This window comes from Melospiza melodia, chromosome 4 (genome assembly GCF_035770615.1).
Source record: "Melospiza melodia melodia isolate bMelMel2 chromosome 4, bMelMel2.pri, whole genome shotgun sequence".
Lineage (NCBI taxonomy): Eukaryota > Metazoa > Chordata > Aves > Passeriformes > Passerellidae > Melospiza > Melospiza melodia.
Genome location: NC_086197.1, coordinates 16,109,795 through 16,136,042, shown reverse-complemented (window position 1 = coordinate 16,136,042; position 26,248 = coordinate 16,109,795). Strand labels below are relative to the sequence as shown.

Sequence of the window (26,248 nt, the reverse complement as noted above, 5' to 3'; positions counted from 1 at the left end):
CATAGCAATTAGGAAGGCTGATAAGGTTGAAACTTCATGTCCTTTTAATTGAGATGTCCATTTGCAAAATTAAGAGATATAATTAGTTGAGAGAAAAAAAAGGTAATGGAATTTTACTGTTTTCTGAGCACCATGTTTCTAGCAATGCACCTGTTTTTACAAACATCAGTCTTCCTGGCTGAAACAAGAACATCTATGGCCTTGAGGTGGTACTGTTTTCTTCTGTATGCCCCACAATATCAGTCTGATAAACAGGCACTTGAATAAACCACTCCTTAATAAAGGTATGGTGCCAGTGGTGCTAGGGAGTGAGAGGATGGCATTGTGTGTGGTTAAGGCAGCAGGGCTGGGACTTGAGCTGAGCTTAGCTGTCAGCTCTGACCCAGCTGTTGCTGCAGACATCAGGTATGGCCTCATGGATGCACCAGACCTCAGATCTGCTGTAGACAATCCTGCTGGTGAGGAGACTCCTCTTTGTGGTGGGATGTCTCTTTGTCCATCTCATGTGGGATGGAGCTCCCACCTCCTCTCCCAAGGTTATATATTGCTCTAAGGAGCCAACAGCCTCTGCTGCTGCTGACCTCCATCATTTTGTTTAAAGGTGTTGAGCCAACAAAGAAGGGCTGAAGCTGTGGATTTATGACTCTTGTTCATTTGCTCTTTATTTGGAAAAGTCACCGCCCAGTGTGAAGAGGTTGCACTCTGAGAGAGGTGATGAAATATTGTCATTGACCTGCTGCACAGACCATCTGTCTCTTGCAGGGCTACTCTGGAATATGGTGAAGAGTGTTGCTTTTTCTGCCTGGGCTTTTTCATTTAATTGGCTTTGATTCACTGCTAATTTTTAGAACTTAAATCAAAGCAACCCCCAAAACTTTAAATACACTGTGACAACCTGAAGCCTTATTACAACCCATCTCTTGAGACTATCAGCTCTCTTAAGAGACATGAAGGAAATTGCTTGACAGACCAGAACAGTATGGATTAAAAGATGATTGTTAGCAGATAGATGAGGCATAAATTTAATATTGGGCATATAATCTTGCCTTTTCTGCACACTCTTCCTGATGTATTAGCAAATATTTCAATGAAATAATGTCCTATGATAATTTAGGTTTTGCAGCTGGAAAACATCTGCCCATGTGGAGGCAGATGGTGCAAGTGTGTGCAATGTCTTTCTTTTTCTTGTGCGATTATGTCAAAATTAAGGCTCTGTGTATGTATGCAAGTGATTAAGGAGAGCAAGTGTTAGATGGAAGTTGTCATTATCCCTGAAACTGTTATTATAGCCCTACAAATTCATGGTTAAAAAGTACAGATTTGTTGAGCTTGAAAATCAAATAGCAGTACTCAAATTTCCTTATCCCAAACTGACTAAAGTGTCTCTTGAAGATTAATTTCAGCTCATTCTTAGAGGTATACTTGTGGATGTTCAGTGTCTCTTTTTGGAGGTGTAGTAATAATTCCATTCTCTGAGTTTGATATTCTACACATCCAAGTATATTTTTGTTCAACAAATCCCTCCTTTTCCACCAGAGGTATTACTGGTAACGGTAAAGGGCAATTTAGCAGCCTCTGTTGACCAAAGAAGAGCGATTTGCCTTCCCCATTTTTCTCTCTTCTATTTTCTGGGAGACTGTCCTTTGGGGATGGACAGCTGATTTAATTTTGTGGTTTGGTTTTGTTTTTTCTTTCAGTGACTACACTTTCTGGAGGCAATAATCAGCACAGGCTGTATCCTTCTGGGATGGTATCACTTTGGCTGCAGCACTCACCCACTTGCACGACCTGTTTTGTGTGTGTTCCTTTGTCAGAAAGGGCCCTGATGATGATTTTCTACTTCAAATATTCTGAGGAGCAGACAAGAGGCAAGACTTATGTGATGGCAGCTCTCTAGTGACCCTGCTGCAGTGTTCATAATGCAGAATTTCCCAGAGAGAGCTGAGAGCTGAAAGTCTGTAGCAAGCTTTGGGATGTTTTGGTGAGACTGGGCTCCCAGAGATGCTTGTGTATTTTGAATATATTTTTTTTCACAACCCATCATTGTAATGCTGGGGAGGCTACCTTTATTTTGTGCATTATCACTACTTTGTGAGCAAAATACATCCCAGTGTTAACTGGGATCTGGTATGGGAATAAGTAAATAGAGGCAAATAGGTAAAAATGCATGGCGATTGTCTCTCGTTTGGCAGGAATGATTTCCATTATCTCAGCAAAATACTTTGTTTCCCAGTCTTGCAAAATAACACAGCTCCCAATTCCCAACAATGAGATTAAATAGTATCTCTCTGTCCCAGTTTATAGCTTTTTAGATATTATTAGGTTGTGTATTACTTAGATGTAGAAGGAATGATGCACTTTCTATATTGGGAAAAATCTGGGGTAATTTCAACAGGATGTTGAACTCCATGGTGCAGAATTGGAAACTCTGTAATCTTGTCTGCTACACAAATTGATCACCCTTAATGGTAGACAGCATAGTATTTTTCTGTCAGTACTGACCTGGCTGGACAGATGGCTAGTTCTGTTAGTTATATATCCTTCACAACTTATCTGTTTCTTTCTTTTTCTTTTTTTCTTTTTCTTTTTTTTTTCTTTTTTTTTTTTTTTTTTTAATTTCTTTGAACGGTGTTTTATGGAGAGAAGTTTGTATTTTTGAGAGTTTCTATCTGCCATGTTGGCCTACAGGAATGAATTTAGCATGCCAACTTCCTTTTAGCAGTTGTGTTTAATATATACAGAGAGCATTTTGCTCTCAGAGGCCATTTGAATGTCTTCAAAGGCTTTCTGAATTGTTTATTGATCTACTTCATTGCTGATGTTCCTCTGGTTCTTTTTGATGTCTTGTCACTTAATTCAAAATATAATGCCAAGCTTTAAAATTAAGGGTTGTGCAGGAAGCTGTACTTGTGTAAATATTAGGGTACGTTTCTCTTTTGAGTGAGAATGTACTAGATTGTCCAATAAGTGTTGCTGCCATCAGAGCTTTATCCTTTTCATGCCCCTCACTTCTCATAGACTCATTCCTCTCTTCCTCTTAAGAAAGCTGAAGTGTCTGGGGTTTTATCTTTAGGTTTTATAAAAGTCTAATCTCTTATGTAATTAGAAGCTTACAGACTAGTTCCTTGATTAAGTAAATAAGTTTGATGAATTTTCTTCCCTTTCCTTTAATGTTTTCTATGTACTTCTCTTACATTTGATAAATTTACTAGCTTAAAGTGTCTGTGGATTCCCTCCCTCCACCCTCATTAGTTTATTCTAACACCTTTTGAAGCTTTTTACACTTCTGGAGTAGATGGTAGTAGTACCATCATCAGTGGTAAGGAGTTCCATAGATAGTATATTTATTTATTGGAAAAGTGTTTATTTTTTAATCCTGCCGCCTGAATATTAGTTTTTGGATTTTCATACTTTATTTTAAACTTTTGGGTAATGGCTGTTAATTTATTTTTTAAGCCTTGCATGATATTAAATATATTTGTCATAACCTGCATAGGTTGCTTTTCTCCCCATAATTAAGATTATAGCCTCTTAGCTTATTTCTTACACAGAAGTGGTTCCATATCTTTGGTTATCTTGGTCACCTCTTAGTATCTCTTCTATTTCTAGATTTTGCATTTGATTTAACCTTTCTAGTCCATTGGCTGAGGTTCCACTGTCAGTGTGTTCCCACAGCAACAGCAGGGGGGGGTTCCTGATACCAGATGAGTTTTTGTGATAATGTGGAAGTGTATTAAGTGGCAGAGTGAGAACTGGCCACTGGTGATAAGGCAGGCCTGGGGCTGTTTCATTTTGATGTTCAGCTTCTCCAGACAAATGGCTTTTCCTACAAGGCCGCCCTGCCTTTTTGCACTTGCCCAGTTTCTAGCCCACCTTCCCATCCCAGCAATAAAACCTGGACAGTGTTTTCCCAGTGCCCTGAGGATACAGCTCTGAGTTACTAGCCAAGGGTGTACCATGGAGGTGCTGAGTGACCAGATCACATTAATTGGCCTGTTTGAGTTATCAGCCTCTTCTGGCTCAAAAGGCAGAGGTTTGTGCCACAAAGCTGTCAGATTCATGTGTTGCTGGTGTTCACTCTGTGTTGTACGGGACAATTTTTCTTCTTTTTTTTAAAGAAGTCTATAAACCACTCTTTCCTCTCTCTCCCCCACCCAAAATATTGAGAAGGAGCTGAAATAGTGCAGAGATGGGGGAAGCTTTTAATATTTAAGGCTGCAGAAAGCAAGTTGTTGCATTAGAAATGGTCGAAGTTAAGGCTACGTGTGCAGTGTTAGATCCTTCTTTTGTGCCTGCTGCCCCGTCAGATTTTGGTCACTTGCACCCTGTTTTCTTTTCTCTAAAGCATCAGGTGTTTCAACAACATCAGAAATGTTGTAAAATCATAGAGTAGAGCTAGATATGTTTATTGATGAGATTCTTTTTTTCTCCTGCTGGCTTCACCCTTTTGTTGTTACATTGCAGTCTGTAACTTGATGACTCTGCTTCTCTCTCCCATCTCATTGTAAACTGCTGTTCCCTACCTTTCTAAAACCTGCTTCAAATGTAACTGAATAAAAAGCAGTGGAGAAAACCACATTAGGAGGGGGGAAAGGAAAGCAAATCCTCAGCTGTATGAAGCTGCCAGTAATGTTCAGAAGCTGACAATGATGAGCTGTTCATCTAAGTATAAATAGTCCTCACAGCCTCTGTGTTTCTTGCCTTGTGAAACGGCACTCATTATTTTTTTTTCCTTTTAAAATATTTGGTGATCACATCATTTACTTTGTCTAGTGTAAGCCTCTGTTGCAGTCACTCTTTGCTGTACATGAAAACCAGGAGTCTGCAGACTGTCTGGTGTGTGGTGAAATGAGCAGTTAACTGTAGCCTGGCGTTTTGTGATCTGCCATGTATTTTACAGTGAAAACATCAGGATAGAATACTGCAAAATTGACAGGTTTTCAATGACAGGGATTTTAATCTTTTTCACTGTTTACATACTGAAGATGAGGACTTTGCCATCACACAAAGACACTTCAGGAAGATTTCAAACAGTAGCAGCAGCAAAAAAAAATTCCTCTCTTTGGGGATGAAAATGTATCATGTAGGCTGTTTTGTCATTTTAAAGTTAAAACATTTCTTTTCCCAAGAGTATCAGCTGAGGAAAATCTCATATTTTTTAAAGCAGTTAAGTAGCCAAGAAATCAATAATATGTATAAAATGTGTTATAAATGTTGCCTTCTGTGCCTTTACTCCATGATTCCTTGTCATACTTGACACAGTGTCCTTGCATAGACTGAATACACATAATTTCTATTGGATTTGTGGGGGAGTTTGTATTTGTGAAGGTTTGTCCTACCCCATTAAAAAAAGAAAATGGTTGCTATTTAAAAATTATTAAACCTCTATCTCCTAATTATGATTTTTGTAAAAACCTTCACAAAAGAAAATCTATTAAGAAAATAAGTACCGTGCTGCAGGAAATCTCAGCAAACAGAACTGCACAATGAATGTTGTGTCTTTGGGTAATCAAAGCTGCTGCTGCTAGCTCCTGCTCTTTCAGGTTTCACTAATTGAAGTCCATTGACTTAAATCCATTGTTTGTATTAAGAAAGGGGGTGGGGAGGAAAAAGAGAGTCTCTGGGTTTGGGGTTTTCTTTTTCCTTTTTTCCAGTATTGTCCCTGTCAACATGCCACAGTTTCATCTGTAACAAGGGATGCATGAATCTTTTCAGTCTGGGTTTTGTTTCTCTGTATTTTTCATATTTGTTTAATTTGCTGACTGGCAGCTCGAAAAAATCACTTAATCAGCATATCTGGCCCAAATACTAGGTTTGACTTGAACATACTGACAGTGTCTTGGCTCATGGACAACCGAGAGTGGTTTCAATTTTTGTTCTGTGATCTGTATAGGTAGAGGTGATGGAAGAAGAAAATAATGTGAAAATCTGTCTAGTTCCTTTCCCAACAGTGCCACAGAAATCAAGCCCCAAATGCTTCTTTTGATCTCATTTGTAGCCTCATGTAGCTTTGGAGAGTCACTTCTGACTTACAAGACCCTCTGTGGGAAGAGGAGCAGTGCTCTCATAGCACTGCTCGATTTTGCAGGCTTGTGTTTGAGTCACTTGGTCCTTCTGCCCTCTCTGAAGCACCAGTGCATTGCATTCACTTTTGTGACCTGAGGAGCTGCCAAGCAGTGTAATCACACTGGCAGTTCTGTCTGACCAGCACAGAAAGCTTCTCCTCCCTCTCTGAATCCAGGGAAGTCACCTGAGCTAATTACTGTGGCAAGTCCTATCATGACAAGATCCAAAACTAACTTCCTACCTTATCTTTTCCCAGGTACTCCACATCTGCATTCTCCAAACTAAGCAGAGTAGGGATCCAACATCCTCCACCTCTTCCCTTCATTGGAAACCTGCTCTTTTTCCATGAGGTAGGATATGTTTTCCTTTGTGTCAATCAAAGTGATGGGAAGAGTGGATAGGAAGCAGGAGGAATTGAAGGGAATCCTACAGTTCGCTGGTACCACCTCTTCACACAAGCAAAACTCAGCTTTTTGAATGAATTGGTAGAAACAGTTGTGTGTAAGCAGCTCTAATTCCAGGGTAAAGTAAACTTGAGGAAAAGAAAATGTGTAAACTCCTGCAGTTAATTACATGAGCTTTTCCAAGAAAGTTCATGCCCTCAGTGGAACAAACTTAGTTGTGTGAATAGAGCAGATTATGTTAACTAGCCCCAACTGGTTTGACCTGAGTGGTTTTGGCTCCTACAACCTTTCTGTTTGTTTGCACTTTTGCCAATTTGTACACATTTATTTTAAAGCCTTTAATGTTGCTTGCTCTCAAGCAGTAACTGGAATTAGGTACTGCTCAATGTTGTTGCTCTGTGCTGCAAATATTAGGGCTATGAGGAAGTGGTGGCATTTTGCTTCCAGATTTTATTCCCTTAGTTTTCTCACCCATCCTCTTTCAATAGACTGCTAATGCTGTGTTTTGTTCCTTGCTCCATTTTGGTGGTATTGCTGAGGGTCCAAGATACCTTAGTAATGAGGAGCTGCCATTTCTCTCGTTGAATCTTGCAGTAAAATCTCTCCTGTCTCTCTCTGTTGCAGCCCAGCAACTTTTCAGGAAATCTGGGCCAGCTCCAGCTGCTGCCCAGTTTTCCCTGTTAAGTGCATGGTCATCGATATCCATGCTGAGATTTGAATTATTAATGAGAATATATTGCCTCTTACCTTGGTCTTCATGGTGATTGTTCTGTCAATACCTGACTCATTATTAGGTAAAGCCCTTTTAAATGCCAGTTTTACACGCACATCTGATTTCATTTAGAAAATAGCATAAAAGGTAGACTTAATCCTCTCTAGATTAATTTGAACTGGAATTGGCAGGGTGACTTTAACTTTCAAGGGATTCTGGTGATATGGGATGCTGACCTTTTCACCTTCACTCTCAGGGTTTCAATTCAGCTGGGTGGCAGAAAGCCTCTCATTCTGTAGCTCCTTCGTGGTGAAATCCAGATATCATTAGTTACCTGCTAACACTTGCTGTTAGGTAAAGGTGCCTAGAGACTAAGTTATTTTGGTATGTTTTAGATAGAAGTGGAAAGGTTTTGACAAATTACCCAAAATGATCATATGATCTCTTAGGCAAATTTCATGACTAGAATAGCATTCATTAAGTTAACTTTTTTGCATTAGCCTGATTTAAGTTAACTTTGATTTTACTACATTTTACGAAGAAAAATAAATTAAAGGTTGCTGAGAAATTGTATCTTGGGATACTGAGAAATAACTGATTTGGAGCTGAGTGGTGCAAAGCCACAAGCACTGCCAGGCTGCACGTCCAGCACTCTGGCATTTCACCACCCATCTTCTACACCATGCTTTCACTGCCAGTAGGAATGGGCAGGGAGGAGCCTAGGGTCTTGGTAACTTTTCTTCCTCCTCTTGTGTATTTTGCCATTTTTTCTGGATCTGCTTTCCTAGAATAGTGCCCATAGCAATGAGCCAGTAATGGGAGCCCTGCTTTTATACTGCAGGTTCTCATCTAGGAGACCATTCTCAGGGGCACAGGTGCCCTCACTGCAGTCAGTAGAGGACATTGTCCACTTTCTCTTTCCCACAGGTGAGAACCAGGGCTTGCCCATCACCTTACCTGAAACAGGGATGGTTTTAGGGGCTTGGCTGTGAGGGACACTGCTGTGCATGAATAATGGCTTCTTGGGGTTGGGTTTACTTTATATACTTTGTGTAATAAGAAGTAATAAAATGTTCATTTTTGTTCTGTTGCTTCATATATAACATTAGGAAGTTCTTGACCTTCCATGTTTATGCGACCATTCCACCAAAACAGCTGTTTGGAGAGTCTCCCTTTAAACAGGCTGGTTCTTTCTTAGTATTGATAATCTTGTGCAGGGAAAACACATGAGCCACACTCCCATTAAATCATCAAACTTGTGCTTTTCAACCATGAACATTTATTTCAAAAGAATTAATGAATGGTGACTAAGAGGAATGAATCGATATGTGCCGTATGGGAATCTGCGTATGTGTAATTCATACATTTCCAGCGTCGAATTTGGTCTGCAAATTAACACAGGTTGAAAAGCCTTAAACACAAATGAGATCTGGAAGATAAAAGGAAATCAAGAGGCTTCAACATATGCAGCCTTGCAGTCCAAAAAGTGTCATCTTATGGATTCAGGCTTTTCTCCTGGAATATGTTCACTAGAAATGCAAGGAAAAGAAATAAAGCAGGAGAGGAAGTCCCTTTGACATAATAGAGTAAATCTATGACCTGGGAATTTAAGAAAAAACATTTAATGTCAAAAAAAATCTCACCAAGATTGTGTAAGCAGTATTTTGCAATTTGTAATGGTTATAAATTCAAGGGTTTGCTTGTGTTCTCCCTTACTTGTGTCTAAATCACTTCTGCTGAAATAAATGGAGTTTCCTGTTTTGCTGCACTGTGCATGTAATCAGAGCTTCAAGCCTCATCCTTTTTTTTGCAATTCTTCTTTAAATGTGCCTGAAAACAAAGGAACAGTTGCAAGCAGGATTTTACCAGTAGTGCTGGGTTGTGGGATATTCAATAAAATTTCAAAGGTGTTCTAAACAAGAAAATATTTTGTTAATGAGATTTTTATTTGTTTTTAAGAATTATTTCAGAGATTTCTTGAACAGTGTATTTGCTTTGAGTAAAATAATAGTAGCTGTTAATGTAGTGTCTCTGAGAGAGGAAGAGGAAGTGTGGAAAGTAAAAGGGCTAAGGAAAAGGCAACAGGAAAGACTTATCTCCATCACAGAAAAGGAGAGTTTAAGAGCTGGCTTGGGGAAAACAAAGTTATTTTACTGTAAGTCACCCTTCTCTCTCAAGTAAAATAAAGGGAGATAATCACACTCTGAAACTAAAACATATCCAAGTTAATCAGCTTATCTCAACAATGGGAAGATAGGAAATTATTGCAGTTCTGCAGCTGGGAAATTATCTGAGTCCAACATATTAGATTAAAAATTCTTCCATTGCATGAGAACAATTTGTGGTGGGTAAGTCTGCTGTAATAGTAAATATGATTAGGCTGCTTAAAAAAAGCAGCATGTTCAATTTTTTCCAATAACTGAGCAGACTTGCAGCCGACAGGCTGCTGTTTTGCTACAAATTCCTGACTGTTTGCTCACCTCTCCATGTGCTGCATTTTTCCTATGAGTCTGGAAAAACATGGGGGTTGTTTCTGATAGCTGTGTAATGGTTGACACAGGGGTATGCACAGCATGGACTTTCACACGTGGATCTCTATGGACTTTATAGCAGGAGGTTGCAGAAAAACTAAACCAAACTCTTTTATCAATTCCCGGGCTAATGATTTTATTATGTGACAAATGCCCTGAAAACTGAGAAGCCACAAATCTGCATCACCCTTTCTCTCTGGCAAACACTTGACCTGTTGCTATGGCTGTGCTGTGCTTTTCTCCCCCTTTCCCATTCCTTTCCTAAAATGACAGCTATGCTGTTTTAAATGTCATTGGCTCTGACATTTGCACGGCCCTGACTGCCTGGTAGTGTACCTGTGTGCACTGCTCCCTGCTCAGCCTCCTGGAGAGCCACGCTGTGCTGCAGCAGCTTTGGGGCTGCCCTGATGTTCTGGAGTGGTGGTGGGTGTGTGGGTTGTTTTGGTCCTTGCTAGGTGGGATGTGCAGCTGAGTGATGATGTGCTTTGGGTCCTTACAGTAGTGGTGTGATCATGTGCTGCTTTCTTCCTATTACTCCTAGCAAGCTCCAGTGGTGCTTTTGACTGTCTGTGTGCTTGCATCCCTGCCTTGCATGTTAATGAAAGACATCCCTCTCTTTAGCCTCTCTCAGCTTGGACAGGATACCCTTTGTTTACTCTGTTTACTCCAGTCTGGCCTACTTGTAGATCCTGGGCTACCCCGGAGCGGCCCATTTCTGCTGAATGGAAGTGGGGGCTGTGTGGGTGCTTTGTCTTGCTTTCAGTTTGGGATCTGGCTGGGCTGTGTTGTTTTATGGCTGATGGGTGGGAGTGGAAATGGGGGGAGTGCAGGGAGGAAGCAGAGAGAAAACATTTTTTTTTTTCCTTCATTACGCATCTGCCAAAAGCATCCTTTAAATTGGATGTAAAGGAAAATAAAAGGCAGAGTCCTTGCATGAATGAAATTGCCCCATGTTTAATTTTTAGCCTAGAAAGCACTGTGTGGGTGCTTAGAGAGGCTGCAGTGTTTACTGCTCTGGAATTTAATGACACAGCATTCGAACCTAAACAAGGTTGGAGAGAGGCAAACGGTGAGGGGAGCAAAAAGGGGGGAGAAGGAGCTTTCAGGCTCTGGACCTGGATTGAATTACAAGAATAATATGACTTATATTGACAGTGAAAGCCTGCATATGGTTTTGTGTTTCTTTGTGCAGATAAACAACAGAAGAATGAGATAGGGAGTGTGTGTTTTGCAACTTGATAGCTATTTGTGTGGAACCAGAAAGGTTGACTGTGGCGTCACCAACCAACCTGTCTGTCTCCCCCAGATGCCCGTGTGCATCTGCTGTGGTCTGCTGACTGCCAGAGCAGACCTCTTGGGGTGATCCAGGTCTTCTCTTACATCCTGGGAATGCCACCACCCTAGACTGGGAGGCATGAGCAGGTATTTGGTGCAGATCTAAATCTAGCCATTTCACTGTCTGCAACATGACAGAAAACCTGGGGTTAGATTTGGTTTATGTGTAAATTTCTACATCTATAAAGCCAGTCTTTCTCCCCTTTAAAGATGTGCATTTTCCTAGTTTCATCTGATAGTCTGTGTTACCTTTGATCAGATGTTGGCATTGTCAGATAACCTGACAAAGTCAGTGCAGTGTCTCTTTGTGGGAACCTAAAGCAGGAAATCAAGACATCGAGACAATTGGCTGTCTCCCACTTGACTAAATGCTATTTGCAGCCTTTAGCAAGAGCTGGACCTCAGTTTCTGAGATGAGCATCAGGTGCTGTAGCTCACCCCAGCTTGTCCCTGCGCTGGTGGGGTCTCAGCAGGGTGTTTGGGGAGCAGTGTGTGCACCTCAGGGACCCTTCTGTAGAGACACCGTGTCCTCTTTGCACTTGCAGTTTCCCATAACTGTGTTTGCTATGAACGTGACATCTACTTTAAATAACATTTATGGATCCTGAGACAGTATTAGGGTGCACAAAGCACCTGGTAGGTTTCATGTGATAGAAAAAGGGGGTGAATCCTCACTGCCTTGCTGGTGAATAATGGTGACCCATGCAATGAAGGTGGTAGTGGTCATGAGAGGTGCCTTTGCTCTTCTGGACTATACTGTTCTTCCTTTGAGGGAAGAAGCAATTCCTTTTTGTATTACAAGGAATGGTGTGGCTTTTTTCTAGAGCAGCTCTAACATTTATTTTTGTGCAGGGCTGTGTGAATGCTCCCCATAGATCTCAGCAGTTGCCCCTAAAAAGGAGATGCAGACTTCATTGATGAGCACCATCATGGTTTTGGTATCCTTTAACCCCTGCTTTGGTTCTTTTTGACACACTTCATGCTTGCCTTCTTAAATGCTGCAAGGGAGGAAGAGGCAATGGTTAAGGCCGTTGGTAGCTCTTAAGTGGAAAGGGGATGATGTTGTCTGTGGCAGCACAGTGAGTGAGAAGAGACACCCTGATCTGCTCCTGGCTTTCCTCAAACTCTTGTTGTGTGGGCAAATCTGACTGGGGCAAAGCTTTCTTATTTTCTGGGTAAGCAAATCTCTTTCTTTTGCTTCACCTTGAGCCTCTTTTATTCACCTGCAAGATGATAAAGATGACACTGTGGAATAGGTAGGTCTGCTTTTTGATCAGGTTATGGTGAAACATTTTGGACAACTTCTCTGGGGCCTGTTAGGCTTGGGGAAGCTGATATCACTGCTGTCTTGAATGGACTGGGATGCTCCAAGGCCAGAGGGAGTTTATATGTTTTTTTTTGTAATATTTACAGAGCAAGTGGGGCTGTGAATCAATGCCAGGCCTGAGTTCTGATACAAATGAGTGAGGTGGTCCCCAAGATAACAGTGCTGAACGATACTTCTCTTCTGTGCCATCCTTGACCACTGTCCTCTGATGGGTTTTTTGGTGGCAGCTGCCAAATGACTACCCAAGTGAGAGCAGAGCTCTGCATCATTAAAATGACAACTGAGAATGGTCTAGGGAGGTTTGCCACGTGTTATGTCTTTTGGAGAGTATATTTGCACATTCATCACCATCATTTGCACATTCCAGAGGGTTGCACATAGCCCTCTGGAATTTGCTATGTAGCCTGCTCTTCAAGCAGGGTGTACTGCTAAATTAAAGCCAGCTCTGGCCTGACATGCAGCAGCAGTGAACCCAAACAGCTGAGCTGCACAGTGTTTGGGCTGGGAGAATGGGATAATGTGCAGTTGCAAAGGCAGTAGCATACCTGTAGAGCCAGTGTAGTCACAAACTGGACTTTACCTTGAGCTCCAGAAGAAGCAGGGATCCTCATCTTGAGAAGCAGCAAAGTAGGGATGTTTGAACAGGAGGATTCCAATAGCTGCTGTAGTAAACTCAATGGGCTTTTACATGTGAAAGTGAAAAAGCAGGACTATTTCTAAAGTGTGACTGTCTTCTCTTCAGTTTTGCCTGTAGTTGTACTGGCCTGGAAGGAGAGGGGTTGGAATAGATAAAATCTTGAAATTAGGAAAGAAAGCAACCGCATCAGGGATATGAGCAACTCTTATTTTACATGAAATTGTAACTTGCTCACATTACCTATCAGTTTGGAGTTTGGAAGCATCCTGTGTTGTTCACCTTCTTATCGCATGCGGAGAATCCCACATTTGGAAGTCCAGTTCTTTTATGTCAGCAAGATCAGTATGTATAATAATGGCCAGGTATCAGTTGTAATGCTAAAATTATAGCAGGCTCAGATGGGGTATTGTGAACAGTTGTTATCCATGAGCCAACAAATTTAGCAGAGTCTTAACTTCATTAGCAGTGTCTAAATGCATTAGCCATATGCTCCTCAGCATATGGGTAAATACATAACAATTTATTTTCATTAGGGTTTACTTACAAGTGCTACTAACCCAAGCTCCACTAGAAATGTTTACAGCATGACATGTCTTTTCAGATAAGAAGCTGGCTTTCTGTACAGCAAGTCATCCTGAAAGGTTGACAAGCAAGATATTTCCCTGTCCTTTCTGGGAATAGGCAGGTACAGCTGCTGTGGGTCTGATCTGCTGCATCTAGCTAGGCTTGGTTTCTGTAAGGCTTTGTATTAAAATGAATAATAATAAAAATGAATAATAAAAAGAAGGCTTTGGAGAATTGCCTGTTCAAACACGTGCTGGTAAATCTCTGGTATTCGTTGTGTGCCTGCCTTCTGGTTGCCTGTTCTGGTTTGCATGGCATCACCACTCGGTAGCTTTATAAGACTCATGACCTTCTGGGTTCTTCCCAATTTCCCCCTTCCCAGGCAGGATGTAGAGTTGAAATATAACTTTTCCTAAGCGGTACTGAGTGTGAAATGAGGTCATACTCATGGTTTATAGTCAAATGGATGTGGTGATGGAAAGGCAGGGTGAGTTTGTAGGGTGGGCGCTGTGCAGGGCTGTGAGGGCTTCAGTAGCTGCAAAGTGGCACGAGTGTAAATTGGCTGTTGTGTGCTCAGTGTTCTCCTAATTTCTCAGAAATAAATGAGAAGCTATTTTCTTGAGAGCTTTTTGTTTTGAATCTTTTTTATAAGCATTTCTGCAGCTTGATCCAGAAACACGAGGTGCCTAGAAAGACTCTGAAGAGTAAGAAAGGACAGATCTTATTGGAGAAGTAGAAAGTTCAAAAGTTAATCTGTTTCTCCTAAGCCTCAGAGGCCTTGGCACATGTCTAAATTTAGATGGTAATGTGAAACAAGAATGAACTAGAGTTGGAATCTAATCAGGTTTTTTTGTGACTTGACTGGGTTTTTATTGTGGCTGGGTGCTTTTTCGGTTGGTTGGTTTTTAGAAAAGAAAAACCAACAGCCTAAACAAACCTGTGTGCTTGAAAAAGAAATGTGTTTCAAATTGCTGTGTTTTCTTTCGGTCTTTGTCATCATACAACGCTGATGAATGGATGAGTGAATTAATTATAGTCTTGGGTTGTCCTTGGACTTTCTAACTTTTCATTGTTTTTTAACTATTAGCCTTTTTTCCTGCTTAGATTTTGTTATTTTGTAATAATCTATGAATTTTAGGAGATTTATAAAAAAGCAGAGGGAAAAGTGAAGTGTTCTTTGGGCAGTTGCCATGGGACGGTTTTAAATATTTAGGTAGCAAAAACAACTCGCTGAATATTTGTAACTTATTTTACCTTACTTCAAGAAAATTGAAAATTATAAGCAAGAGAAAAAGAAACTGAGCTACATATTTCAAAATAATCTCAACTATGTATTTTCATAATAAAGGATGCAAGAAATAAACGTTAAAATAATTGCAAAATATTATTTGCTGTTTGCTGAATTTCCGTGGGTTTTGTATATTATATCTGATGGCACTTTTTTTGATTCTGTGAGTCTAGAAAACTGTTAACTTTCATAGGCAAGATGATGCCTGGGTTGGTTTAGGTAGGATTAGTGAATGTTAGGGTAAAGAAACCACAAGAATTCATGTGCAATGATGAGCTGAAATATTCTCTGGGAAGTTGAGTGGGACATTAAACATAGGTGTTATTCTTCTGCTGAATGGTTCTTTTCCTGTTCCACTTAAAAGGGAAAATATGGGGATTTTTCAAGGAATTTTGAATGAGTTAAAGACAGGACCTCTGAGTTTTTAGATAATGTGGTTTATTTTTCTTATCTTCTACATAGATGGGAAGGATGAGTTTGTCTTACATTTTTACTGTATGGTTCATAAGACCCCTAGTTATAGGACTGTTTAAGGATTTATTGACTAACAAAACACTGTTAATAAGGATATTTGTTTTTGATCCAATCCTTAAATATTTTGTCTTATGGATTCATGCTACAGTGTAAGTTCTCTTAGTTAATCATGTTATGATACACAAACCTACAGTATTGTATTCTAAACTTCTTGTTTATCTTTCTAAGTACTTTTATTTTTTCTATGTCGAAAACTTAAAATTTCTTGATGTGTTTCTGCTTTAAACTGTAAATCCACATTCTCATTTCTACCTAAATTTGGAGACCTTTTCTAAGGTTTCAGATCAAATCCTGTGTTTAATTCAAAGCTTTGGCTTACAGGCCCAAAGTTCTGAGAATTCCCTGCATTTAGGATTGCAACATCTCCCCCTTGTTTTTGTATTAAGAGTATTCCTTTGATGGTTTTGTTAATTATCTTTTGTATGTATTGGAGTAGGTAAGGTGTTGTTATAATTATGGGGATAATATGTATATATACACGCACCTATTTTTATTTTTTTTATTATGGTGTAAGGTTTAATTTATTGAGTAGATGATAATTAAATTATGTTCTGTGATCAGTTTTGATTTTAGTTGTGTTTTCCTTTAATTGTTGTATGTTCTTATGAATGGATTTTGAATGATTAGATAGGTTTATGTAATACGTTCCATCAAAATTTTCACACCTCTGTTTATGTACTAGTAAAAGAAAATTAATTGTTCTATTTTGTGGAGTTTCATGTTTTACATTTTTGATATTGGTTAATAAACTATTTAATGTGAGAGAAGTAGTATTGGCTTGCTTACTTAACTCGTACCCTAATTGATTTGATTGTTTTAGGGTTATTGTTGAGGTAAGATGGGGTGAAAATATAGATATTGACAAGATGTTGAGGGAAGTCTCTCTTTGGACACACTGAGAAAGGGGATGGTGAGCCCCAAAGTCTTCCCTGATTTGCCTCTATTTACTTTTATTTCCATATATTTAGAAGAAGCAGTGGGTGATAAGCCCCAGACAGGATAAGAAATGTTGTGGCTCTAGAGAGTAGTCTAGGAAAGAAGCACAAAGGGGTTTGAATAAGAAATCTGATTGATCCATGATTTTTGCAGAGATGTGAACACGTCTGCCTTGATCTGTTAATACGCTGCAACACATGGTACGTTGTGAAAATTGTGTGATGAGGCAGAAGGAGGGAGGGGAGCACTTGATTTATCCTTATTTTTGTTCCACTTCTGAAGGCAATCTAGAGCAGAAGCACCTTGTAGCCAAGGTGGAGGGGAAAAGACACTTGATCACAGGGAAGGGGGAAATGGGAGAGCTTTTGGGAAAAAAAGTTGTTGGTGACCTTATAACAGAGGTCTCTATTTTAATAAAGGGACTCATAAAGTTCATCACAGATAGAATTAGGGACCTTGCAAGTATCTTGTAGTTATATTTGTGTTTATGTTTTCCCTACCTCTTTTTTCCTCTCCCGTGCCCCAGGGAGCCATCTCTAAGACCTCATAAACGTGAGATTTCATTTTCTAATGCTATTTCATTTCCTGGATGGAAGACCTGCCACGAGAAGACCAGACCTCAAATTATAATAGCCCTATAAATAACTCCCTAAGGCAAAGGGAAAAAAGAAAGCCTTTGAAAGACAACCACAAATGCAAAAATGGAGGTTTTGGGTTCTTGCAGAACCAGATTAAGCAGTTCTAGTTAAAACATGGTTAATTTTTGGGTTTCCCTGTTTATCTCTTTGCATTGTTTACATAACAAAATTGTTTCAAAAGTCTTCAAAGGTCTTTTGCTTGAGCAATTTCTACAGTGTTTTGATGCCTTTTGGCCTGTCTTTAGATACTGCTAAAAAATGGAATTTGCAGGTAAAATTGAAAACAATCTGGCAAACTGACTAAAATACAATGATGGATTGAGTAAAAATAGTCTGAAAATGCAACTTTTTCTTCTTTCTGGGTGAAGTCGTTTTAATTCAGCAGACCCAGACAGTCTGCCTGCTTTCTGCTGGAAATCTGTGCGGAATTGGCACATCGACTAGAATAAAAACATTCCCGAGGAATCGGCGTGTTCTGTCAAAACATTTGAACAGCTCCTGTCTCCCAGAGCACAGCGTTGCTCTGGAGCCGGTGAGGGAGCTCTGCAGCGTGTGCTGCAGGCTTCCCCTGCAGCCTCCATCTCAAACCCACCTTTCTGCACAAGCATGGCCAAGTGTTTCAGGTTCAATTATATTTAGCTGCGGAGGCAGTAGAGAAGGCAGTTTACAAGAACCTTTTGCAGCATGGTTGGACCTGTGTAAGGCTGTCCTTCCTCTGTTCCTGCTAAGGCTGTGCTGTACATGGAGTCTTTTAGGTTGCAAAAGTGTCTGGAGTCCACCCTTTAAGCCAGCAGTGCCAAATCCACCACCAAACCATGTCTCTAAGTGTCTCATCTACATGTCTTTTAAATACCTCCAGGGATGGTGACTCAACTGCTTCCCTAGGCAGCCTGCTCAGTGCTTGACAGCCCTTTTGGTGCAAAAATTGTTCTTAATGTGTGAAGGAAAAGTTATGGAGTTAAGGTTGGAGGATCCCAGTATCTTCCTGAATCAATATAGTGTCTGGGGACAGGTAGGCTGGCAAATCTGAGCTCCAGGAGAAATCCTGCTGTGCAGGGATGTGACTTCCCCCCCCCCCAACAAATGTCTCAGTGCCACATCTTTTGCTGCTGCATGACTCCATGTGTGAGGTTATGCTCCAACAGCAAAGTCCAACCTCTGTGTTCTGGATTAATAATAATAATAATAATTTTTATGATTTGATCAAATTAAAAAGAAAGTAATCTTTGGCTAGAAAGAGGTACTCAGCAATTACAGGGTTTAACAGAGCAAAGTGTGATGAAACTCAACATTTTCAGCTTGACACTGATTGCTTTACTTTTGCAATGTAGTATCTTATTCCCCCAGCACTGAGATGAAGGGGGTCTTGCTAGTAGGCTCTGCTCGGTATGAATGAGACTGGTAAAATCTGGCCTGCAGACAATTTACTAGAGATACTGTCTGTCTGTTATTGAGACTAATTGCTAAGGAACGTAATTGTATCATTCCTGTTACCAAAATTGATATTCCCTGCCTGACTCCAGCTAAATGAGTTTTTATTTTTGCAGAATTTCTGGGCTGTTGCGTGCTAAGGCGTTGTGTTGAAACAAATGAGGTTTTTCCTTATACTTGACAGAGAGGTGTGTCTTAAGCAGTTAAGATGCACTAGCAGATGGTGTCCTTTAAGGCTGAAGCATGTGACAGTAGCCTGTTTGAATGAGTATCCATGCTAGTTTTAGCACCAGGAGGAAATTAAAGTCCAAAGAAGCTGCTTCCCTTGCCCCACTCCTTCCAGTAAGGGAGGGAACAGGAAAGTGCCTGACTTCTGCTGCTGAAAGCTCCTCACAGCAATGGAATAACAGCACGGTCGCACCCACACAGTGCTGGAACTCTACACCCTTTCTGTAACCAGGACAGTCTCTACGGTGCTTGTCTAAGCCCTGTCCAGCAGAAAAAGCATTTATAAATCAGCATAAAAGTAAACAAGGTGGGAAGACAAGCTACCCAAGGTACGTGGGTTTTTTTACACTGTGGCACGTACCCAGACAGCAGTTCAGTATAATTTAGAATACAAGTGGCATCACAGAGAAATGTGATGGAAGACAATCACCTGTGCCAGGCAGAGCAGGGAGGGCAGGGGTGGCTCACAAACCAGCCCTAGATCTGCATGGATTAGTGTCAGCACAGCAGACTTGCAGGGGATGGGCTGGGAATGTGCATTCCTAACTCTATTACTTATCCCCTGGGCCAGAAGGACCAGATGTGTTGCATTGCATAGACAACATATTTAATCTGTGAATGATCATTCCTGATGGATCCCCTCCAGACAGTCCAAAAGTTACATTACTGAGCCCCAGCCTATTTTACATAGAAGGACACGACCACCCAATCCAGTGCCTATACAGGGAAGGGAGAAGGTGGAATTGCTGTGATTTCACATTTTATCAAGCATCTGTTTCCTCCATGGAGAAAATGTTTATGTACTGGTGTCTCACCCAAGGCAGCTAAAGCCATGCTTTGCTACCCAGAATTGCTAACAGGAGTTAACAGGTGTTGGTACTTCTAAATGTTGCTGCAACTCCTTTTATTTAGTTATGCAAAGTCTAGCCTGCTGCACTTGATTTTGTATGAAGCATATACTATGCTGAAAAAATATGGTCACCTTTAGGACTCGGGTTTCTGGAAACTGAGGTTTCCCATTCCTGAAAACTCTGAACAGGGCTCTGAGCAACCTGATCCTGTTGAACATGTCCCTGCTGATTGAAGGGGTGTTTGACTAGAAGGCCTTTAAAGGTCCCTTCCAACCCAAGCTATTCTGTGACCAAAAAGATGAAAAGGCAATTCATCCCAGTATGGCCATAGGGGAGAGGAAAACATGATAAAATCCTTCTCTGAACAATTATAGCAAATATATGTTCAAAGGCTTTAAGATGTTTCACAGTGGTGAGCACATCTTTTGACAGGCAAGGTAACAGACTGGAAGAACAGTGTCAGAATTGAAGCCTCTTAATATATTATGTTAATGTCTTGCAAAGATCTGAGACTTGGGTTTATGTGGACTTAACTTTGTCCTAACACAGGAGCATCCCTTGATGTGCTGAAACCTTATCTGGGGAGGGAGACTTGAAAGAAAGCAAGCGTGCTTGCAGTTTTATGGGCAGGGAAACTGAGGGCTGTGGCTGTAACAATTTTGCCTCACTACTCATTGAGACCAAATGCCCTCTGTGTTCACTGAGCATGGGCACAGGCAGCCAGGGATTCCTGAGCTTGTGCAGGAAGAGGGTGTGACAAGGGCTGTAGACTGCATCAGCACCCAGTGGCCTCTGTCACAATCGATGCCACCTTCCCAGAGTCCCTGCTGCTGTGGGAAAAGCTTATGTTACATGCAGGAGGATAATGCCTCAAAACATCCCTACTGGAATAAATAAGTACTTTAAGTTGAGAGTTCAAACCCAACTTGCTCTTCTCCTGCTTTTGGAGTGATTTTGGTAATTTTCATTTGGTTTATAAAAAATAGAAATAAGTGTTAAATTCATGCTTAAAAGATTGCATCTCTTCGGACAGATTTTTAATCCTTTTTCTCATTTTCAACAAGTAAACTTGCTTTTGCAGCAGAGATTTTGACATTAAGAGTCTTGATAGAATAATAGGCATGAGATGGATTGCAATCTATTGCCTCAAGACTTTGCCAATCATAAACTAAAATCAGTTAATGCATTGAGTTAGATCTTGCTATATTGGACAATGTGCTAGTAGTATTAAAAATATCAATCCAGAAAATATATTGATTATATTATCTCCATAGCAACAAACAATAATAGGATAATGTTAGCTTAATAATTGTGCTTTGTGAAAACCTTTCAGAATAATTACTGCATTGTGGTCTTTTCACAATGTGGAATGCAATAACGCTTCTTCCTTGACTGCAGTCACCATCAGCACTGCGTCAAGAGATGTTGTTTTTGTGTGCATGCATATGTATTCATGGGTAATTTTGCTCCGGGTGAAACAATTCAGCAGACTATTTTGGGATCCATTTTTAAATGGTCAAGACCACAAATTGGCAATTGTTTTCCGTGTGGCTTGTTTTCTCCCACCCCCTCCGACAACTGGCTACTGTAAAAAGAGGTCGTTAACATTCCTTTTCCTGCCTCTTTCTTTACAAAGCACAAAGATTTTGGCATGTAATGAAACTGAATGTCCAGCTACTCTGTTAAGGATTTGTGGGAGAGAGGAACTCTGCTCTAAAGACAGTGCTTCATATCTGTTCCTTTAATTGAATTTAATCTATCATCCTCTAGGAATGACTTGTTCTGCAGGAACTGAGATGTTTGCCTGTATTTTAGGGGACCTGGCTCTCTTGTGCATCCTACATTGTTGTATAAATAATAACCTGAGGTTGTTATGAATATAGAGAGATACTTTCCTACATGTAAGTAAGGAGGTGTACATATAACATTTTTAGCCTGAAATTTTGGCAGGAGAGTCAGAGGACTGATATATACACTCTTCATCTGGGTCGTGCTCTTTACTTCCACATCAACCCTGTAATTTATATCTTGAGTTAAAAAGAGGCATTAACACAAATCCATGATGAAGAAGCCAAGTTTTTAGAGTGGCTCTGTGTAAGCTCTGCTCAGCAGTAACAAAAACATCTCTATATTATCAACCCTGTGTTCAGCACAAATCCAAAACATAGCCTTATTCTAGCCACTGTGAAGAAGAATAGCTCTCTCCTAGCCAAAACCAGCACAATTGGTAAAACCTCCCAGTTTAATCCGTGAAGTTAAGCAGCTAAGCCATCCTGTGTCTGTGAAAAATCCTTGGGGTCCTGGCAGTAGATCTGGAGTCTGTTCTCCTTTTGGTCACAGCAGTATTTCATGTTGATCAAGAGTTAGACATCAGCTAGCCCTGCTGCTAAATGTTGCACTGGTAGGAGCTTCCCCATGGCTTTTGTAGGGTGCCCCACGCTATTCCCAATGGTATAGTGAGATTGCCCCTTTACTTCCAAGGACATGAATGGATGTCATGGTGTTTAGTGGTCACTCTTCCATGCCTTTTTCTGTGGGAAAAATACTGATGTCAGACAGATTAAACTTTGAGTGCCTCTTCTAACTGCACATAATTTTATTTTGATTCTTGCTTCTGGAGAGATTTAGTCATTCAAATGTCCCATAATTCATCTTACTCTTTACCAAACAGGAGTCCCCTTTTCTTTGAGGATCTTCAGAAGAAAGCCTCTGCTTTGAAAGCACAACCTAAAATAAGTGACCCTCTTGGACCTGGGAATGTGCAGACCCTCTGCTCTGTACAGGTGTACTGTGTACATAAGAAAAGCAGGAGATTGAGAGAGTTCTGTTAGTTTTCCATCTGAGATGATGGAAGCATCAGGAGCTTGGTTGTACTGTTTTCCTCTCCAGTCCCTCCAGGTGGGTTCTTTATGGGGAGGAAGTGATGGAAAGGTGGTTTTATATGCCTGGCAGTGGTTACTGTCTGCCAGTGGCCCAGTCTCTTAGGGATGTGGTTAATTCACAGGGACGTGGAGGAGCAGTTGTTGCCCTCAACTCTGTGCCTTATGCCAAAGCATCTAGGCCTGCATAAGTGTTGTACTGAATGAGGGTGTCAGTCACCTTTCTCCCTTCCCCTGTGCAGATGAATTCAGTTATGAAAGGACAGCTAAATGCACTGGTTCCTCTGGAAAATATCTGGTATTTGCAGGTGTGCAGCATCATTCGTTAAAAAAGGAAGCAAGCCCAGATGGCTTGACAAGGAGTTTTTGGGATTTTTTTCCTGGTGTTGCTGCAGAATCCGGCCCTGAGTGATGATCTAGAAACAGAAATGAATAGCTGACAAGAGCCAATTGAATCCCCATCTCCAAACCGGAGTTCTTCTGTCTATGAAATTGTCACAGTTGCAACTCTCACTGTGCTTGACGCATCCTGTGCTAGCCAGTGATCTTACTGATTGCTAGATTCTCATTCCACTGCAGCCTCCTGTTTAGTGTCCTTGTGCTGTATCAGCTCCTGATGCTCTCTGCAATCTTCTCTCCAGCCCGCACAGGGATTGGCATTGTGTGTTTGTCTGCCTCTTCCTAATCCCTTTCCTGCAAGGCCTGATATGGCTTTCTAGTGTTTCTGGGTTTTGTGCTCAGATCCTACAAGCTACTGCATGGGTGGCTTGGGTCTTAAACAGTCTTTGGCTTCAAGACAGAATATCAAGAGTAACTTAGCATATGAAAACAAGGAGATTTGCTAGAACAGTTATTTTAAAATAGGTGAAGTGTCAACTGCCTGCTGTAATGTGGCTATCACGGCCACAGTTTGTTGTGTTCCCAAAGGGATAAAAGTGTTCTGCACAGGATCTTACAGCCCATCTCTGTCCATAGTGCTTTGGGGTAGGTCTGTCCTACCTGGTGGATGTTGCTCTGGGAGCAGGATGAAGCACTGGGAGTGTTTGTTCCATGGCTGGGCTGAAGCTGTTGCTCTGCAGACACATTCCCCCTGCTGCCCTGCTGAATGCATGGGCTCGCCTCAAGCCTTATGTGTGTGTCAAGCTGATGTGTCTGTCCTTAACCTTGTGGCTCTTTCAGAGGTGCCATGTGATAGATGGGAGCAAAAGGGACCTGTCATGCCTGTGCCTGGCCTGCCCATGCTGCAGATAGCAGCCTGCTCTGCTCTGCATCAGAGGCCACTACAATCTGTGGGGATGTTTTTCTCTTTTCGTGCTTGAGAGCTGCATCCATACAAGGTGGGAATAAGGCAAGAGGAAGCTGAGCTTGTCTGGCCATGTTAAAATACAGAAATAGTCCTGGTATCTTTCAGTAATGCATTAAGTGGCATGATTAATGTCTGTCACGTGTAGTGATCTTTCCAGGTCTCTTCCCTCGATGCAGGACTCTGTGTGCTTTGGTTTGGATACTGTTCTGTGTCTCAGCATCATCACAATGAAAGATCAAAATCTGAGAGCTGAATTTGTGATTATCTTAAGTGTATGTTTCATAGTTTTAAACTTGGTGGTCACAGAAGATTAGGTGGCATGGATTTATAAACAGTTCACAAACAATGGCAGACACCCCTACACTCTAAGAGGGGAATATCTCTGAGGAGGACAAGATATTGCTCAGTCAGTGAGTAATCTTGGGTCCCACAGATGAGGTTTTCTTGAAACCCCCCTAAACAGCGCCCACTTAGACACTAGTGAGCAGTATGAGATGGCCCAGAGTTTGCACCAGAAAAGAAAGCTTAATCATTGTCATCCTAATTCTGTAGGTCAAGGTGCAAGATTTGCATACAGATGTGTAATTTTTCCAATGTTTATTTCAAAGTCTGTGGCACCCAAGACAAACTTTTTCACACTGGGTTTGGTTAATATATTTTATCCTTTAAAATTACATTTTCGTGGTCTGAAGGAATCTGCTGTTGCTAGGTCTGAGAAGGAAAGTGGGACATTCTTCTGAAGTGGAAGAGTTCCTTGGAGGAAGGAGTCCCTGCCTCCCTTTTTTGGGAAAGAAGTCAACTCTCATTTCTCTGAATGCCACTTTGCTGCCCTCAGAAACTGTGTTGTGTGTTGCTGTGTTGTCAGAGTATTCCCCAAATCTTTGTTTTCCTTAGATTTAGCTACCATGTCTGTATGTCCTACAAGACGTTGTTTCCATTTCTTCGAATTATGTTTGAAGATGACTGTTTTACTCCTCTTAAGGAACACCAGCAAAGAAAGTGAATAAAATTCATTCACCATTAGTGAGATGTGCTGATTGCTTATGCTAATCCATCTGAGACATTGAGCTCACAGTGAAAATCCACATTACAGTGGTCCTCTGTTGTACAATGAACTCCCTCCTATAGAGAGCACTGTAATTCTCTGCTTTCCTGCTGTAATTTGAGGATACAGTAATATTAAGGCAGCAAAGGTGGTTAGTGATCCAGTGGAATTACATGTAAGTAGAGATTGTGCAGGAGAGAATTGCACTTGGTTTGGAAGGAAGACAACTTAGAAGACATTTAGTGGAAATTACATACTTTAGTAAACAAGAAATAAATCCATCGCTCCTTTCTATTTTTCTTCTGTTTTCTTGACTTATTATAAATATATGCTTATCAAAGGATCAGAAACTGCAGCGAGTCTGTAAGACCTCATATGGAGCCTTTCATGAACACACATTGAACAAATTGTAATTCTCTTTGTACATGTCTTCATAATGACATGTTTTCTGTTTTGGACAAAAGTTCCTAGAAGCCTGAATAGGTGTCATCTGTGACATTTACTATGAAGTAAAATAAGGGCCTAGCAGGGGTAAATGTTATCTACACAATAGTCCTAGTAAAAATAGTAAGTTTGCAATTATATCTCTGTAGTGGATATAAACAAGGTCGAAGCTAACAGCAGGTAACTTTCAAATAGATAAAAAGAAATATTATTCTAGCCAGTATAATCAGACTGGAGAATTCATCATTGCAATAATCAGAGAATCAAATGCAGCAGCTGGAATAATTTGAGGGTCTGGATCATTTTATGACTAATTACATTTGTAGCTATGCATACTATAAGAGTAATTCAATCTTAAGCTAATAGTTGGGTGAGGAAGAAACCTCCCTCTACTTAAAGCATTTTAGAGTCAGCCGTGCATATACAGTTCCTTTCCTCACGCCTTTCTTCAAAGCCTCAGGCATGTGATATGTCTGAAAGCTCAGAAACAGATCAAATTTGTTGATATTCCTTTCCTTTCTCATATACTGCCTGTGTTTCTGTGGCAGAGAAGGAATGTTTTTGTAAGCTACCAAGGAGGAGGATTGTAAAACCTTCAGCTCGTCTCTGGCTCTACCATTGCCTTCTTGTGTGGCATTTGGCAAATTGCTTAATCTTGTGTACTTCCAGTTCCCTACCTGTGACAGATTGGCATTTAACAGCCCAGGAATGTTGAGGAAATGAAGTCTCTGAAGTGAAATGAGATTGAAAAAAGAGACAAAAAGAAAGCTACAATCTCATTGCAGTATGCCAAATTAATGTATGAGACTATATCTGTATGAGAACGAGTTGGAAAGTTGAGTCAACTAGAAGTGTGAATGCTGTGTGCACATGTGAATGTGTAGTAAATCTTTTCCATGAGAAGAGTCCCTCTTATTCTAGAAGTGACTGTACATCTCCTTGAGGGGCTGGTGTAGATGACCTGTGTTATTCATCCTACATTTCATTTTTATAAGTATCCACATCTTGGTTCTTGTCCTCACTGTCCTGACTAAAAGGTTTCTAAAATCTTGCAACTTCAATAGTCAATAATTTTTATCTCATTTCAAGCAA

At 40.7% G+C, this 26,248-nt stretch overlaps 1 protein-coding gene across 4 annotated transcripts in view; it reads left to right on the top strand.

Annotated features, from left to right (window-relative positions):
- TBXAS1 (thromboxane A synthase 1) overlaps positions 1–26,248 on the top strand; it is a 238,185-nt gene that overhangs the window by 55,426 nt on the left and 156,511 nt on the right. For all 4 annotated transcript variants that reach the window (XM_063154015.1, XM_063154016.1, XM_063154017.1 and 1 more), the window contains one exon: positions 6,323–6,416. In XM_063154015.1, the coding sequence (XP_063010085.1) occupies positions 6,323–6,416 (94 nt within the window). The remainder of the gene's footprint in view (positions 1–6,322; positions 6,417–26,248) is intronic.